General features: G+C 39.4%; 1 protein-coding gene across 1 annotated transcript; it reads right to left on the bottom strand.

Annotated features, from left to right (window-relative positions):
- Nucleotides 1-3,224: 3,224 nt before the first annotated feature.
- Nucleotides 3,225-15,320, bottom strand: LOC108378258 (uncharacterized; the record flags this gene model as incomplete). Its single annotated transcript, XM_017634545.1, has 2 exons — nt 15,241-15,320; nt 3,225-3,836 (listed from the first exon to the last, which is right to left on the bottom strand). A coding segment is annotated over exon 2 (601 nt), but the record flags the coding sequence as incomplete, so codon positions are not given.
- Between the last annotated feature and the right edge of the window lie 64 nt (nt 15,321-15,384).

Genomic DNA, 15,384 nt, shown 5'->3' with positions numbered 1-15,384 from the left:
TTTTGCGGTGTATTGTACAAAGATAAACTATGTAAATTTATACACATATATATCTATGTTTCTTTACTTAGATTTACTACATATCTGCTATTTCTAAGAATCTCTTTGTTTTTCGACTTTTACCTGATTGTATCCGTGCGCATTTGCATACTCACAAATGCATCGCTATATTTATACAAGCTACACTGAGAAAAGTGTTTAGTTTCGTCAACTAAATTTGTTTTTCTCAACACAGAATTTGGTTAAACCTAGCAAATCTTATGTTGAGAGAAATGGATTCAGCTGTTCCTTTTCTTAGTGCAGTCCTTTGTGGGGTACATATTTCTGTATTTTCTGGATTTGGTTATAAAAAAATAATTTCTATGACGATTCAAAACATTTCTCTCAGTGTCTTCAAAATTAGTGTTTTATGTCCTCATAAGATTAGGTAAAACTTGGTAGGTTCGGAGTACTTTCGGGATCCCAACTATTGTATGTAAACTGTTCCATCTTTAAATAATGTAGATATCGTCGGTGATACATACATTTGGCGCTTAAATAAGGTAGACGCCATTTTATAGTACAGTTAACGAACCATCTAAGCGCCAAGGATAATATTTAATATACATAGAACGTTTTACAGTATTACCGACGCTGTATTCAATATATGCAATTTTCTCGCATGAGCCTGGAATATCAGGTACCAATCTATGCCAATTAGGGTGGTCCTTAAAAACAAATGCACGATTTTTTTTCAGTCCCACCCCTCAATCGGTAATATCACGATCACAGATATCACATATAAATTTTGGTCTCGATTGGAGTCGGTTAAGACGTTTTCATAGGGTAATCTGAAGTTTGACCCTTGCAAGGACCTTGTGCGACACGCCTTTACCGACTTCAATCCAAAATTATATGTCAAAAATATGCCAAAATTTATATGCAATATCTTCGACTGTAGTAGCATCGGCGTAGGAGTTGAGGCTTAGGAAATCTGATTTACAAATAACGACCGCCCTAATGTACAAATATTTGTTCACTTATATGCACTTACTAAGTATGTACATATCTACCTCCTTACCCAAACAATAAAGGAACTTTTATTCATATTGCCGTGTAACAATATGTGCTCACATTTGTTATTGTTGTGCTTGTTCGCTAAGTGTATAATCAATCACAGTGATTTGCCGCTTATCTACTTTGCTCTTCTTTGTTATTTTCCTTTTATTTTTACAAAGTTCTTCCTTATTTGTTTACGTTGTGGTATTATTTTTGGGAAAAACAAGATATTGCTTTGAAAATTACTTTTTGTGCGTTGATGTAGCTATTTATATGTATGTGTACCTAATAGATAAAAAATGATAGCAGGCAAAAAAAGTGCGTTTGCAGAAACATGTAAAATGGTTAAATTTGTTAAGGAGTGTTGCCAGTTGTTTAAAAAATCGACTTTAGTTAACTTAAACTAAGGCAAGGGAAAATTTAAATATTCATCACATATGTATGTATGGGCTTCACGCGAAAAAGTTTGTGGTTTGTAAGTATTTTGAAAAGGGGTTGCTACTTGTTCACAAATTAAATTCAACTTGAATTAAGATAGTTAGTTAATTTTAAATTTGTAGCACAATTCGGGTGTCCGACGAAGAAGACTTAACCTGATTTAAGTTTAAAAATATGTTTTTTGAATAAGGTTACCACTTGTTTCCAAAGTTAAATTTAATGTATAGAATAAGATAAATGAATGACTACAACATTGAAAACAATATAAATGGCTTTAAAAAAACGTTATTGCCAAAATACATGCTAGGGTGTTGCCATCTGTTTTAAAACTAAATTCAACTTGAGTTAAAGGAATTTGATAATTGAAATATGTGTCAGTCAAAAAAGATTTACCAAGGCTTTGTTTTCAAATATTTTGAACAGGGTTGCCATCTGTTTGCAAAGTCGAATTTAATAAAAGCAAGCATAAGTTTTATGAAGTATTAAAATATAGGCGTGTAATGAAGGTGTGGTAAGACATCCTTAGGCCACTTCAATAGAATTTCATATTTCTAAATTTTAAGCCGCCCTGCAGCTCAATGGAGCACCGCCCACTTATGACCACATATATGTATCTCGGTAACCGTTCGAGAAATTTGTACCAAACTCGGTATGGTTATTATGCTTTCCACATGAAAGCAAAACGCTAAAAATTCTTGAAATCGGACCAAAATTATGCCCGCTTTTTATATAACGGTAAATTTCAGAAATGCTTGACACTTCGCTATTTAAGGACGCTAGTTTATACAAAATTTATTATGGAATTTTGGAAAATGGGCGTGTTACCGCCCACATATAACTACATAAATTTATCGAAGATGTTTGAAATATAAAACTTAGACTTTTTTACTTGTTAATTGATAAATTCATCCTCTGAAATTATTAACTTACGTAGAAATCTCCGTAGATTAAGAAATTGCTTTTAGGTTCTTAAAAAAATATTTTCTGGTTTTAAGCGAATTTATTATTGCACCAAGTAAGATATTTCCATAGCTGTCACACTGTATTTTATATGCTTTCTTTTAAATTCAACTGTTGTACTTTAATTTGATGAAGGGAAAAGTAGTTAAAGACAATGAGTTTTTTCTGCTGCAATCTTATAGAGATTTGATTGAGTACTGACGTCGGCCCTCATCAATATTATTTAAACAGAAGAACAAATCGTCATTGGGAGGAATCATTAACTTTATCTCTTCTTAAACTTCAAGTTTTATATTCTTTCCTCAAGTGAATTTAAAATGCCTCTAATGTTGAGATATGAGCTTAGCCTTTTCAAAAACTAGCAATTTAATCCCTGAGTCAGTCGGCAAATTCCTTCTTTCACATCTCATTTCAACAGTCGGCCAATAATTCTTGTGGCACAGCGATTTCTGCTTCGTTGCCGCTTGTAAAATTAACCACGCGCACATACAAAATTTCAATTAAAAATTTCACGAATCAGCAGAAAGAGTAAACTTGAACTTCGACTACCATATGCGCATCCACACGGCACCCACTTGCACTACGTCAGCCCACGCGTATACGCAAAGTACTTCTTCCCACAGTCCCATAGCCGATTGCAATTGCATTAATATCTTTGCAATTAGCTGCCACTGCAGCTTCTGCGATATCGGCTTCACATTTTCCCACAAAACTTCAGAGCAATCTGTCTGTTCACCCAGGCACACAAATATATACAGACCCGCCTCCACTCTTCTATCCACACTTACCTAGCTGCTGTTCCATCCGCTGTTGCTGCTGTCGCGATTTTTTCAGTGTGCCAAAACGTTGTGGCGGCTGTGGCGGTGACTGCCGCTGTAGCTGATGCTGCTGCTGTTGGTCGTACTGTTCTTGCAACTGTTGCAGCTCATCCGCGTACTCTTGTCGCCGGCTACTTTCCCCAATGACGGCTTGGCTGACAACGCTCAAATTGTTGCTGGCTGGCGCACCCATACTGTGGCTGCTGATATTTGAAAAATCGTGTGGGCTACCGCAATTGCCAGGCGTAGACGTTGCCAGCGTCGTTGATGAAGACGCCGCCGCCGCTGTGCCGGATGCTTGCGTTATGTGCGGTGGCGGTGGCACCGGATATCCGACATAGTCAACGACGCATTGCGTCAGCGGATCCAGACAAGTGCCATACGTCACCGAGCCGGGCGGTTGTTCAATGTAGATTTGGCCAGAAGCCGCCGCCACCGCCGCCGCCGCCGAGGAGTGTTGCTGTGAGGCAGCCATTTTCACACGCCACAGCGTATCTTGCGCGCTGGCTAGACTGCTGCAGATGCTGTTCGAGTTGGTGGAGTAATTATTCTCGGCTGATGGATAGTGCATGCCAGAAGACCCTGAAAGCGGTGCACGGTGCGCAGAGAAGAGATGAGGAAAAGAGAAAAAAAAAAACGAAAGTAAAGTTAATTATATTCTGAAGTGAATGTTAGCTTGGTTGGCAATGGGAGTAAAGGCAAAGATTGGTGAGCGAAAATCGGCAGTGGTTGCGGTTGGTGCAAATTTAAAGTGATTTAAATGAAAGTGTGTGGTAGTTACATAGAAGAAGGTGGTGCAATTATTCCTTTAAGGTGAGATAGAAAATGCTAGAAAATAAAGTGCGAGTTAAAATTATGTACATCATTTAAAAGTTGCCTTACACGAAAATATCGGCGTGATGTTTTTATACCCGAGCGCACTTGTGCACAAGGGTATATTAATTTTGTTCACATAACGGTTGTTTGTAACAGCCAAAACGAATCGAGATAGATAGATAGAGACAAATGTATACATAAATGCTCAGAATGAAAAGAGAAGTCGACTAAGCCGTGTCTGTCTGTCCGTCCGTCCGTGTGCACGATAACTCGAGTAAAAATTAAGATATCTCAACGAAATTCGGTATGTAGGTTGCCCTTTATCTAGAGTAGGTTGGTATTGAAAATGGGCGAAATCGGACTGTAACCACGCCCACTTCCCATATAACGGTGTTTTCGAAAAATGCAAAAACTGCGATGTATCAGTAAATATTGGATCCAAAATTATTGAAAATTAGTATGTGAAGCGGAATTTTGGTAAAAAATAGTATTATTAAGAAATTTTTGGAAAATGGGCATGACCACGCCCACTTATGATGAAATGTTGTATCTTAGAAGCCGCTTCACCAATCCGTACCAAACTCGGTACGAGCCTTGCCTAGGGCCTAGCTAAGAAATCTGTTGAAAATCTTTGAAATCGGGCAATAACCACGCCCACCTCGCATATAACGGTAATTTACAGAAACACGAAAACTGCGATAAATCAGTAACTACTAAAGCTAATTGACTCAAAATCGATAATTACAATAACCGCTCAGCATTTAATTATTATTATTATAAACTTTTGGATAATGGGCGTGGCGCCGCCCCCTTATAATCACAAATGTGCATCTCGATAACCGATTCATCAATTTCTACCAAACTCGGTGCACTCAATAATCTTAGCACAAGAAAGAAATTTGTTGAAAACTATTCAAATCGAACTAAAATTACACCCACTTCCCGTATAACGGCAAATTTCAGACATACGAAAACTCCGATATTTTAATAACTAATTATTTCAAGGACTAATTACTCTACTAGACTAGTTACAACAATCTCCTAACAAACAATAAATAAGACCGCTATAGACTTTTAGGAATTGGGCGTGGCACCGCCCACTTTATGTCTACAAGGTGTATCTCGGTAACCACTTTATAGATTTCTACCAAACTTGGTTCAGTTATTTCATTGCGAGGTATCATTGGAAACGTATTTTCTCAACCTTTTTATTTCATGCTAATAAATGTATTCAAAGAATGAAGGAGAAAGGTAGGATGAACGAGCGTCATTCCAAGTTTAATTAAGATATGTTTGCATTTGAAAAAAAAAATTAGACACGAATGATTTTTTTTTTGCAAAGAAATAAAAAGAGTGAGAAAATGCCTTTCTACTGAGACCTCAAAAGTCTGAATCAGAATAGTTTTGGCCCAGTTATTCAAGTTTTTCTTAAATCGATCTTAGAAAAGAGATAAAAAACGGCATCAAAAATCTCATTATTACGATTCCGTTAAAAAGATTTTTAAATATTTTTATGCCGATTTTTCAGGTCACGCAAATCTTAATAATTTTCCGAAATATTTTGGTGGACGTCTTTAAATATGCTAGATTTTGTAATCCCGGCGGAAAATCCACAACTTTTTTTGGTGATGCAGTCTAATGTATATACGAAAATTGGCTAAAAAATAACATACAAAAAGTCTTGGTGCACAGATGAACAGGAAGAAGAAGAAGAAGAAAAAAGCTTAATAAACTCTCGTGCAAAAGTTGGTGCTCGATTGGAAAAAAAGCAGCGTGCAGTGCATTAGATAGGCGACGGTGCGTTCCAAGTGCTCAACAACAACAGTAGCAGTGAAGTTTAGGTGTGTCTGCAGGCGGCGTGGCGGCAACAACAAGAACCACGAGAAAAAAACAAAATCAAATTAAAGAAATGCCTAGACGCCACAGAAATGTGTAACCGCCATGGCGCGCGTGGTGCTATCTACATATGTATGCTAACTACACGAAGCGCATTGCATAAGTTGCCATCGCCTACGCCGCGGACGCTGCCACAGCCACAGCCCCACCACCCCCGCCAAGCTGGCGTTGGGGCGCAAATTAAATTTACCTGAAACTGTTGGTGGTTTTGCGGTTTCGCGGACATTTGCCGCTACTGTCATTGACATGAACGCTGTTGACATGCTCGCCGGGCCAACGCCACATCCTGTTTGCATAGGTGTTGCTGTTGCTGTTGTTTTCTCCGCCGATTTTGCTGTTGTTGGTGCTAATTTTGTAGCAGCATCACATTTTGCGTTGTGGTCACCGCTGTCATTGGCGCTATTAATGCCACCATTATTGTTGTTGCTAGTGTAAATATTGTTGATGCCACCACCGCTACTGCTTACAAACGCCGGTACGTGACTAACAGCCATTGCGGTGGGTTTGCTCAGCTGTTTGCCGCTGTTGCCGCTGTTGCCCTTCGAGTTATTGTTGCTGTTGTTGCTGTTGCCATTTACGCCATTACTGCTGCTCTTCTTGTTTTGTTTACCATTGTTGTTGCTACCATATAAATTTAAGCCAAATGCTGGTCCTACAAATATTTAAAGGTTGCGCATTGGCCATCGCAGACAAGTCCATGCGGAAACGGGTTGGCGGACGGACGCGCGTGCGGAAGAAGGAAAATGTGTTTATAGATCAAGATGTTTTTCGCTTACTTGTTGTTGTTGTTGTTGTTGTAAATATATACACATATTTTTCTAAAAAAGCTGCTCAAAGGAAATATGGAAATTCGGTTGGCGGCGATTGTGATAAGGGTCCCGCAGGAGGAGCACACTAACTACACACAAGCCAACAAATGCATTCGTATTGGCCATTGAGTAGTTGAGCTTGTAGTTGTGAGCTTGCACAAAGCAAACTAAATTTAAATATTCTAGGAAGTTAGTATTCGCTGTTTTGCTCAAGTGCTGTGGTTAGAAGCCCAGTTGAACGCTTGGAGAGAGTGGCCAGCTTTCGCGCATTGGATAGAATTAAAGCGAAAGTCTGCATAGTGTTTTGGGCGCAGTAAAATAAAAGTGGAATACACTGTTAGGCTTAAAATTAAAATTTATATCAAACAATTTGTGCACGTGGTTGTAGTTGTATAAAAATATCTAAACCAAATTGATCATCCACATTTTATGTTTTATTTTTTGACGTTGGTTGGAAACTGCACAGGAACTCAGACCCTGCGGAATGGTGGCGCACACTGCTAACCGCCGGCATGGGAGATCGGAGATAACTAGGGCACTGAAATTCTTCCGCTCAGTCAGCAGCAATGAATGTAGTCCTCAATATGTTGCCCATTGATGTATGCCTAAAGGAAACCGCGATGTACTCAGTGGTATGACTCGAGGGAGTCTGGGCTGTGGAAAACGAAGATCTTCAGGCATAGCACAATCTTAAGCCTTACAACCTCAAGCCTCGATTTTAGCTTGAATGTACCTATGTGCTTTCCATCCACACGCGAATGGAGAAGGGACTAAGCTGCCGATAAGGAAACCATCTATATCTACACTGATGTGTCCAAGATGGACTGCGGTGTAGGGACATGGATATATTCTGAGGAGCTTGGTGTTAGTCGGTCCCTTCGGATGGCACACTATGCTAGTAAGTATATTTCAGGCAGAAGTTCTGTGAAGCCTGTGGGATACTAACAATTGTGCTACCAGGAAAGAAAGAGCGGCAAGTTAGCCAAGCAACACTCGATGTCCATCCCTCTCGTTTTTGTTCCGAACACTTGTACCTGGGGAACTAGCAAGAAGGAGGTGGCCAGAGTTATTAATGAAAACTGTCAATGAAAAATTCACTATGAAGAAGATGTTCTACAACTAGGTGATACATACTAATTGATTTATTTTTTTTCACCGAAAAATTGAAAATAAATTTTTATTTGTAAGTTTTATGCAAAATTAAAAAAAAATAACATTTATATTTTTGCTTTTTATTTTACAAATTCAAAATAATAATTATTTGTGATTTTTATATAAATAATCTGTAGATAACAGTTATTTTTGATTTTTATTATTATATGTCTTAGATAACAGTTATGGCTGGCTTTTATTTATAAAAGCCATCAAAAAAAAAAAATCATACGGCGGTGGGGATTCTCAATAGGCACGAAAAGGTTAAAATGGCGGTCAGGGTTAGAAATGATGGAAATTTACTACCGCTTTATCCACGATCTACTACGATTTTTTCTAAAATAATAAGGTGCGTTTATTGCAGTATCCAAACCCATAAATTCAAGAAGTACAACTGCAAACGCATTTACTTGTAATAAGAACCTGAGAAGTTTAACTCAGAGTTGATTTTTAATGTAAGCTTTAAATACGCCGGCCACTGTGGTGTAGTGGTAAGCAGTGCGCGCTTTCAATGGGAGGAAAAGCTCGGCCAAATACTAACATATGTGTAAGCGCCAATATATTGCTTCATATCACTATTAAAAAAATTCAATCATTTCTGCGATTTTCAAACCGGCACACTGTGCTTGACCCAACAACGCCTCACTATCCTGGCTCAGCAAATAAAAGTGAATAGAGGAGAGATTACTGGGGAACAAGAAGTCGGTACACACAATGCCATAAGCAAAAATATATATTCATAGACTCGTTCGCACAAAGCTAAAGGCCAACTGGACTACACCATTCCCTATTCCAAATACGCCACAGCCGGCGACAATGACTCCTGAATAAGGGTGGCGATGGCGAAAAAGCGCGCAATGGTAAAAGTAACGGTAAATGGAAAAGTAATCAAAACGGAAGCGGAAATGTACACAATAGAAACTTGAGCATTTTCTCCTTTTAATTATGCGCACTTATAAATTTCAAGTAACTGTGGACACAACAACAAACACCAACAGCAATGGAAATATTGTAGTAAGCCAAAGCGCCAAATGCGACCAAGTGCAAATCAACAACAACAAACACAAAAAATAACTAAATGACAACTACTTGTGACAACCGCAAATTTGCAAAAAAAAAAAAACAAATACAAATATATACACAAAACAAGCGCACGCTGAAGAGTTGTTAGTTGGGCAATGCAAAAAAAAAAAAAAAAACCGGTCCGAAAAAATTGTACAAAAATCGTTGTAGAACTGCTTGCCAAGTGGAAAAGTTATTGTTACTGCGATACATTGCAAGTGCCCCAACAACAACTTGAATGAATGACCAAATGTAGAAATAAGTACACAGAAACAATGGCGGGCATTTGCCTAAAAAGTAATAGAAGAAATAGTACGTTAAAGCTAGATATGGGTAAGGCGCCTAGGGTGGGCTTTAATTTGAGATTTTTCGAAAACCGGATGGATATTTACGCTTCACGCCTCTAATTTTAGCAGTCTAGCTATAACCCTGGCCAAAAGGAGTATTTGGAACTTCATTCGCAAAGCGTCTACCGACAAGGACTCTGCGGTCTTCTGTGCTTGTTGAATATTTCTGACGATTGGTCAACTCAAGGGGTCGCGATGAAACCGATTATTACATACACCGTACTGGCCTGTTGGTTAAAAATTCTCTAGAAGCTCCGTAGGTTAATAATTATAATCCATGTAATGAACATTTGTTGGGAAATAATCAAAAATTCAGCATACGCATGGATCCCAGTTCGATGAAGGAGTAAGACAAGTTCACCAATTGTCACATATATGGAAGGTGAAAAGTATGATTTTCCTTTTTTCTTCAACTTCGCCATCATTTCTGACTGCCAAGCTGTGACTAATGTCTGAGGTCAATTACTGAGTAACTCCTGAAGCGTTCAGGAATGTTTAACACATCCATAATCAGCCACTTGGAGGCAGTGTGGGGGCTGTGCCATCCGGTCCGCTTCAGGACCAGAGTAACGCGAATGCTTGGTTGGCCACAATTTCAACTGCTCATTCCCGGGCTCGTGATCATTAAGTGCAACCAAAACAACAACACTCTCACAAAAAAAGGTATGTGCTAGACTCTGAAAGAAAAATTCGACCAGTGAACACACGGACCTGGAACAGCATTGATAAAAGTGTGTCGACTGGCGGCTCGGTACGTAAAAGAGAACCTTAAGGGGGAACGGACGTGCGAAATAGAGTGGGTAAAAAGACGCGTTGATCCATCTCATCCATCTGCTGGCCTAAAGAAAAGCGAGGTATATAGACAGTATCTGATCTACGCGCCGATTGACCGCCATTAACCGCCACGAATCTATATCATAATTTAAAGGGAAGGACGCTATATTACATCGTAAACCATTGAGACACTGTTTCATGTTTTATGGTTAATTTCTGGTCAATAATAAAACTAGAAGGAGGTGCGAAATGAATCCTCCACGGGTGTCCAGAATATTGCAGGTTGCGGCTTACCCTTCTGTGAGTAAATTTTCCATCGAATTTGGTTGGTGTTGGTGCTTTTCTCTTAATATGCATCTTTCAAGGGCTGCGGGTTATCAAACTCAGTTGGCAAAGAAGAGAAAGGAGCGGCATATTCTATGGGGGTCGCCTAAATCGCTTCAGTACTTACAGCACCAATCAAGCAGTCCTTTCGGGAACTGATATAACTTATATATTGAGCTGATCTTAGACTTGTAACACACACTTTAACACTTTCTCTTCTACAGTTTGAACTCCTTCTGGCTCTTAACTCCATTTGTCCAAACCTGCAGGCGACCTTAGCAACAAACAAAGTTTACTTTTTATTTAACTCAGTTTTGTTTTATTGAATAATGCATACAGCTTGTTTCGATGGTTTTAGTTAAGAGTTGGTTTTTATTTCCTATTTTAATGTTGTTGTTGTTGCGCATTCACCTTTCCTTTCATTTTTTACTAACTAACTACTACCTCCTCGCTGATTATGCAGCGCTTGAAATGTACTAAAACTGTTTTGGTTGGTTTTTTTTTTTTTGTTAGACATGTAATTTCGCCGTGCTAATAGACCAGCGTCATGCCAGCGGCACTCCACGACCCCTCACATCCGCCGCTTGGCAACAATTGCCGCCGCGTGTTTTACAATTCATATTTCCTTTTATGAGAATTTGTTTTTGTTCTTCAACGAACAGTTAGTTGCCAGCGCTTTCATTCTTCTTCTTATTTTTCATACACTTGATTTAACTACTTGTATTACAACTAGTGTTTTTTGGCAACTTTTTTTTTTTTTGTGTTCCCCATTCCATTCTGGTTCACTGAGAGCTGCTCGCTACTTTTTGGCAGCGATCGACAAAATTGTCAAAAAAGTTTTAAACAAATAATTAAGTGGAAATTATGTTCAGTTGCGACTTTTGTCATTTTCGTTTTCTCTCTCCTTCTCGTTCTCTTGTTCTCTCGTTTAGAGTAGTGTTCTCCAATCGCCTGCAATAGTTGAGCGTGTATTGCATTGTAATTTTTGATTACATTCATTTATTGTAGTAATGTTTAATAATAGTTTTCTTTCGCCTTTCTCCCACCACCTGAGCGTTATGGCTACTGAGCGTATGGTTTTGCCCAAGTCATGCGAATGTTGGCTTTTTAAGCTCCACTGCTTAGCAGAATATGCTGGGTGTTGGTGCCAGAGGGTGAGAGGGTGAGAGAAAAGTGGGTAAGGGGGTGAGTTTGGTGAAGTAGTTACATGCAGAAAATTAGTTTGAAGCCTTACAGTATTGTTCTTTAAGTGATTGTAATGTTAATTGCCTAGCCAAATGAGTTGCAAATGAAAATGGTTCATAAAAAGTTTTTCGATGAATAGCTGCACGAAAGAACAAAGTTTGAGGAGTTCGAATATTGCTGTAGTACTGTGTATAAAACTGAAAGTGCCGCAAATTCGTATGCACTAAATAGTGATTCTACAATTGTTCTTAAATCGGAATATTAACAAACATTTTACTAAGTTCGAACAAAAAGGTGGTCCTCTGCCATCCAAACAACAATCAGCGCCTTAAAATCGTTATCGGCGCGCTTGAAACTGACCAAATAAAAAATGTCTGGCGTGTCTCTTACTTCACCCGGAATACTTCCAAAATACGCTGATTTAGGCTGTGGTTTCGCTAACAATAACATATCTACGTACATTTGTTAAGTAGCTAACTGAAACCACAGTATACCAAATAAAAGCATTTTACTGTCAAAGCGATGTTGCGCGATTAAAACCCGTTCTTACCGAAAACGCAGCCTATATACTTTTTTACGCATGGGCTTCTTGTTGAATCAGCGAGCTTCCGGCGAAACCTCTGACATGGAAGTTGGAAAGTCCTTCATGCCGGTGGTGGACCCCAGGCGGTAAAAGGAGCTTCTTAAGCCCAAAAAGAGCCAACTCTCATCGCTGACAGGGGACCTTATAAGCCTCAGGTAAACATCGTCTCCGACCCCATCGTCTGCTACCTCCCTTACCTTATTTGTTAGTTGATCGGCAAGGTGGAATCATCCAAGTGCTTTTTTCTCAGCTGGATTGATCCCGATGGGTTAAATTTTAAACGCGCCGAATCGTATTGCACTAAAACCGCCAGGGAGCTCTTTGGAGTAGATACTATCTGCTGAACACTAAACTCATATCGTTTTTATTATAATATTATGCAGACTACTTGCTATTACCGCTCCAGGAAACATATTTCCATTAAGTGTTTTCACGATATTTTGTGTCCATTGTCAAACACCTATCCCGTCGTGGCGCTGCCACTTAGTCAAATCAAATCGTCCCGTTAATTGCATATTTCGTGCTGAGATCGACAATATTTAGTATTCATTTGGCGGCCATCGTAGCCAGCGTGTCAGCCAGAGAAAATTAATCTACTATATACTTGTATAACCTGAAGTACGATTCCAAAATTAAATCGATTTTTATAAACTTCAAAAACCATACAATAAGACTAAAAAATAGGCTAATTTTTTAATTCTGACTTCGTATTCTGATTCTGCCAGGAAATTGTTCTTGTGGGTCTGTGAAATAAAATATGAGGATAATACTATATGCTTTTAAATCTTCGTAGCATAGCTTTTTGCTCGGAAAAGGTAGAATCTGTTTCGTAAGGAGTGCCTATGGTAAAATGATTTTATTCTAATTAAGTGTGCCCATCCTGGCGGTTTGACTCGAAGTCCGCATGATCCAGTTGCTTGGGGAAATCGTAATAGAATATATTGCAATTACAGCACTGAAACCAGAGGAGACGATAAACCCTAGTGCCCAGCCGATGAGGAAGTCGACGTCTCACCACCTGTCAATCAACATTTCGCTGCTGAAAAACAATAAAACTGCTGGAGATGATAGCCTGCAAGGCTAGATATTCAAGTACGGCGACTAAGAACTGGTAATGTGCATGATAAACTCTTCTTCCGACCGGAGTTTGAGTACAAATCCCCAAAAAAGGTGACCCCGCCACAGGTGCCTCCTATAGTAGGATCAGCCTAAGTCCTTAAGGTATAATCGAGTATAAAAGGTGAAAGCCCACCTGAAAAATTCGTAGACCAGGTATGCGCCATACACCAAATTTTAGCTAATAGTTGTAAGCGAGGGAAAAATCGGGACACATAATATTAACAAATATAGTAATTTCAAAGCATCTTCTATAGCAGGAAAATATAAATGTTACCCAAATGCCACGTAGTCTAAACTAATACGGCTGTGTAAGATGACATATCATTGTAGCTATGTCAGAATGGGAAAGGACAAATTGATGAAGAAATATGTTTTATGCAGGAAGAGTGCTTATCGTGCGACTTTAAAAGTCTCTCGTTATGCCCGTACTGATATATATGTGCAGTTTCGTGGACAATGCCAACATCTGATGAGGCCAACCTTGGAGAAAGATGCTGCGAAAAATTTACGGGGTTTTACGCTTTGGCAATGGCGACTACTATAGAGGATTGAACTAAGAAATATTTGAGCTCTAAAACGACATGGAAAAATGTATGTGGTACGGTGATTTGAAATACAACGGTCAAGCTGTCTGGACACAAAAGCTCCAGCGTGCTTTATTAGACTCGGCCAAGCTCTCTAAGGGAGTTTCAGCGCCATACAAACATATGACGCATATTATTAGAAGACGAGGAGTGAACATACTAATAATATTCAATATATTTATGAGAAACAGAGGTCAATCTGTTGGTGCTTCAGTCTCCAGAAAGTTCAATAGAAGACAAAGGGTTGATTTTACCTCATTGTGGAGGTTAAAATTAATATTGCAAGTATGCCATGGAAGGATGAACAACATGAATGGGCACTAAAATCTTTCAACACCTCAAGGCCACCGGGTAGTAGCTGGATTTATTTTAGTTACAACACGGGTTTGCAAATTGGCTAGGCGTTTCTACAGAATTTCGATAAAATCTCTTATTTTCACACTAATATTTTACCCCTACCGTTTTGATAGACCACTGGAAATGGCTGAACGAGTTCCCAATAAGAATCGGGATTTTTTTGAGATCGTCTACCAGTCAGTCGTTAGTTCTCTGAGTAAACCGGGGATCGAAACCAACCTAGTGAAGCTTTGTAGCAGAGCCGTCGCGACATTCATGCCGAAGTAGACAACTATTCGAAGCCTTTATGTGTTAATAAAACATAATTGAATTTAGTGCACTCGCCACTTTTGTTGGTGACACTACCATACAGAATACGCATTCCCATTAAGCTTGAAATTAAGCTTCTACGTTGATTGCATTTCTAAAGAAATAAAGCTTTATCGTTCCCACCCAGTAGTCAGTCGTTGAGCGAAATATCAAAATTAGCAAATATTTGACGGCCATTGAGGTCTACATGACATATCTACACACACATACCCTTACACATGTTGATAGTACTTAAAAAGAGGCTGAGTTTGCTAGTTAAGCGTCTGGTTGCGCGAGCCTTCAAGTACCAGCATTTTACAAAGCAATTTCAATTTAGCATCCATTTTGCTGTGAATCGAAGTTTGACTGACGTAGCAGCTTGCATTTATGAGCATCCTGCACTACGTCCAACTTGCGTGACTAACCGGACATTTCATAGCGCGCGCTAGCTGCCAGCTTAACCCAGTCCAAAATGAGATTGCGTAGACCCGCTGCAACCGCCGAAGAGCACGCACACAGAAATGTCCAACGCATCGGCACAAATAAGAATGAATGCGCACATAATCCTCGAGAGCATTGTCTTTACGCGCACGCCAAATGAGTGAGTGAGTGAGTGAGTTGGGGAAGAGGGAAGGGGACGGTTGGTGGTCGGTGGATTGCACATGGAAAAGCTTACACTAAGGTACTTACACTCGCTGCGTCCCGCAATGGTGGAGTGCGCTAATGGCGTCACTTGATAGCTATCCCCGTCGCTGCCATTGCCGCCACCACCGCCGCTGACGCCACCAAGAGCTGATGTGACATGATAACCATAACCATTCTGTGAGCCATAGA

Source organism: Rhagoletis zephyria, unplaced genomic scaffold (genome assembly GCF_001687245.7).
Source record: "Rhagoletis zephyria isolate East Lansing unplaced genomic scaffold, Rhagoletis_zephyria_1.1 Rzeph_scaffold_13686, whole genome shotgun sequence".
In the NCBI taxonomy this organism is placed as follows: domain Eukaryota; kingdom Metazoa; phylum Arthropoda; class Insecta; order Diptera; family Tephritidae; genus Rhagoletis; species Rhagoletis zephyria.
The sequence above is the reverse complement of the archived record's forward strand: the minus strand, read 5'-3'. Positions and strand labels throughout refer to the sequence as shown.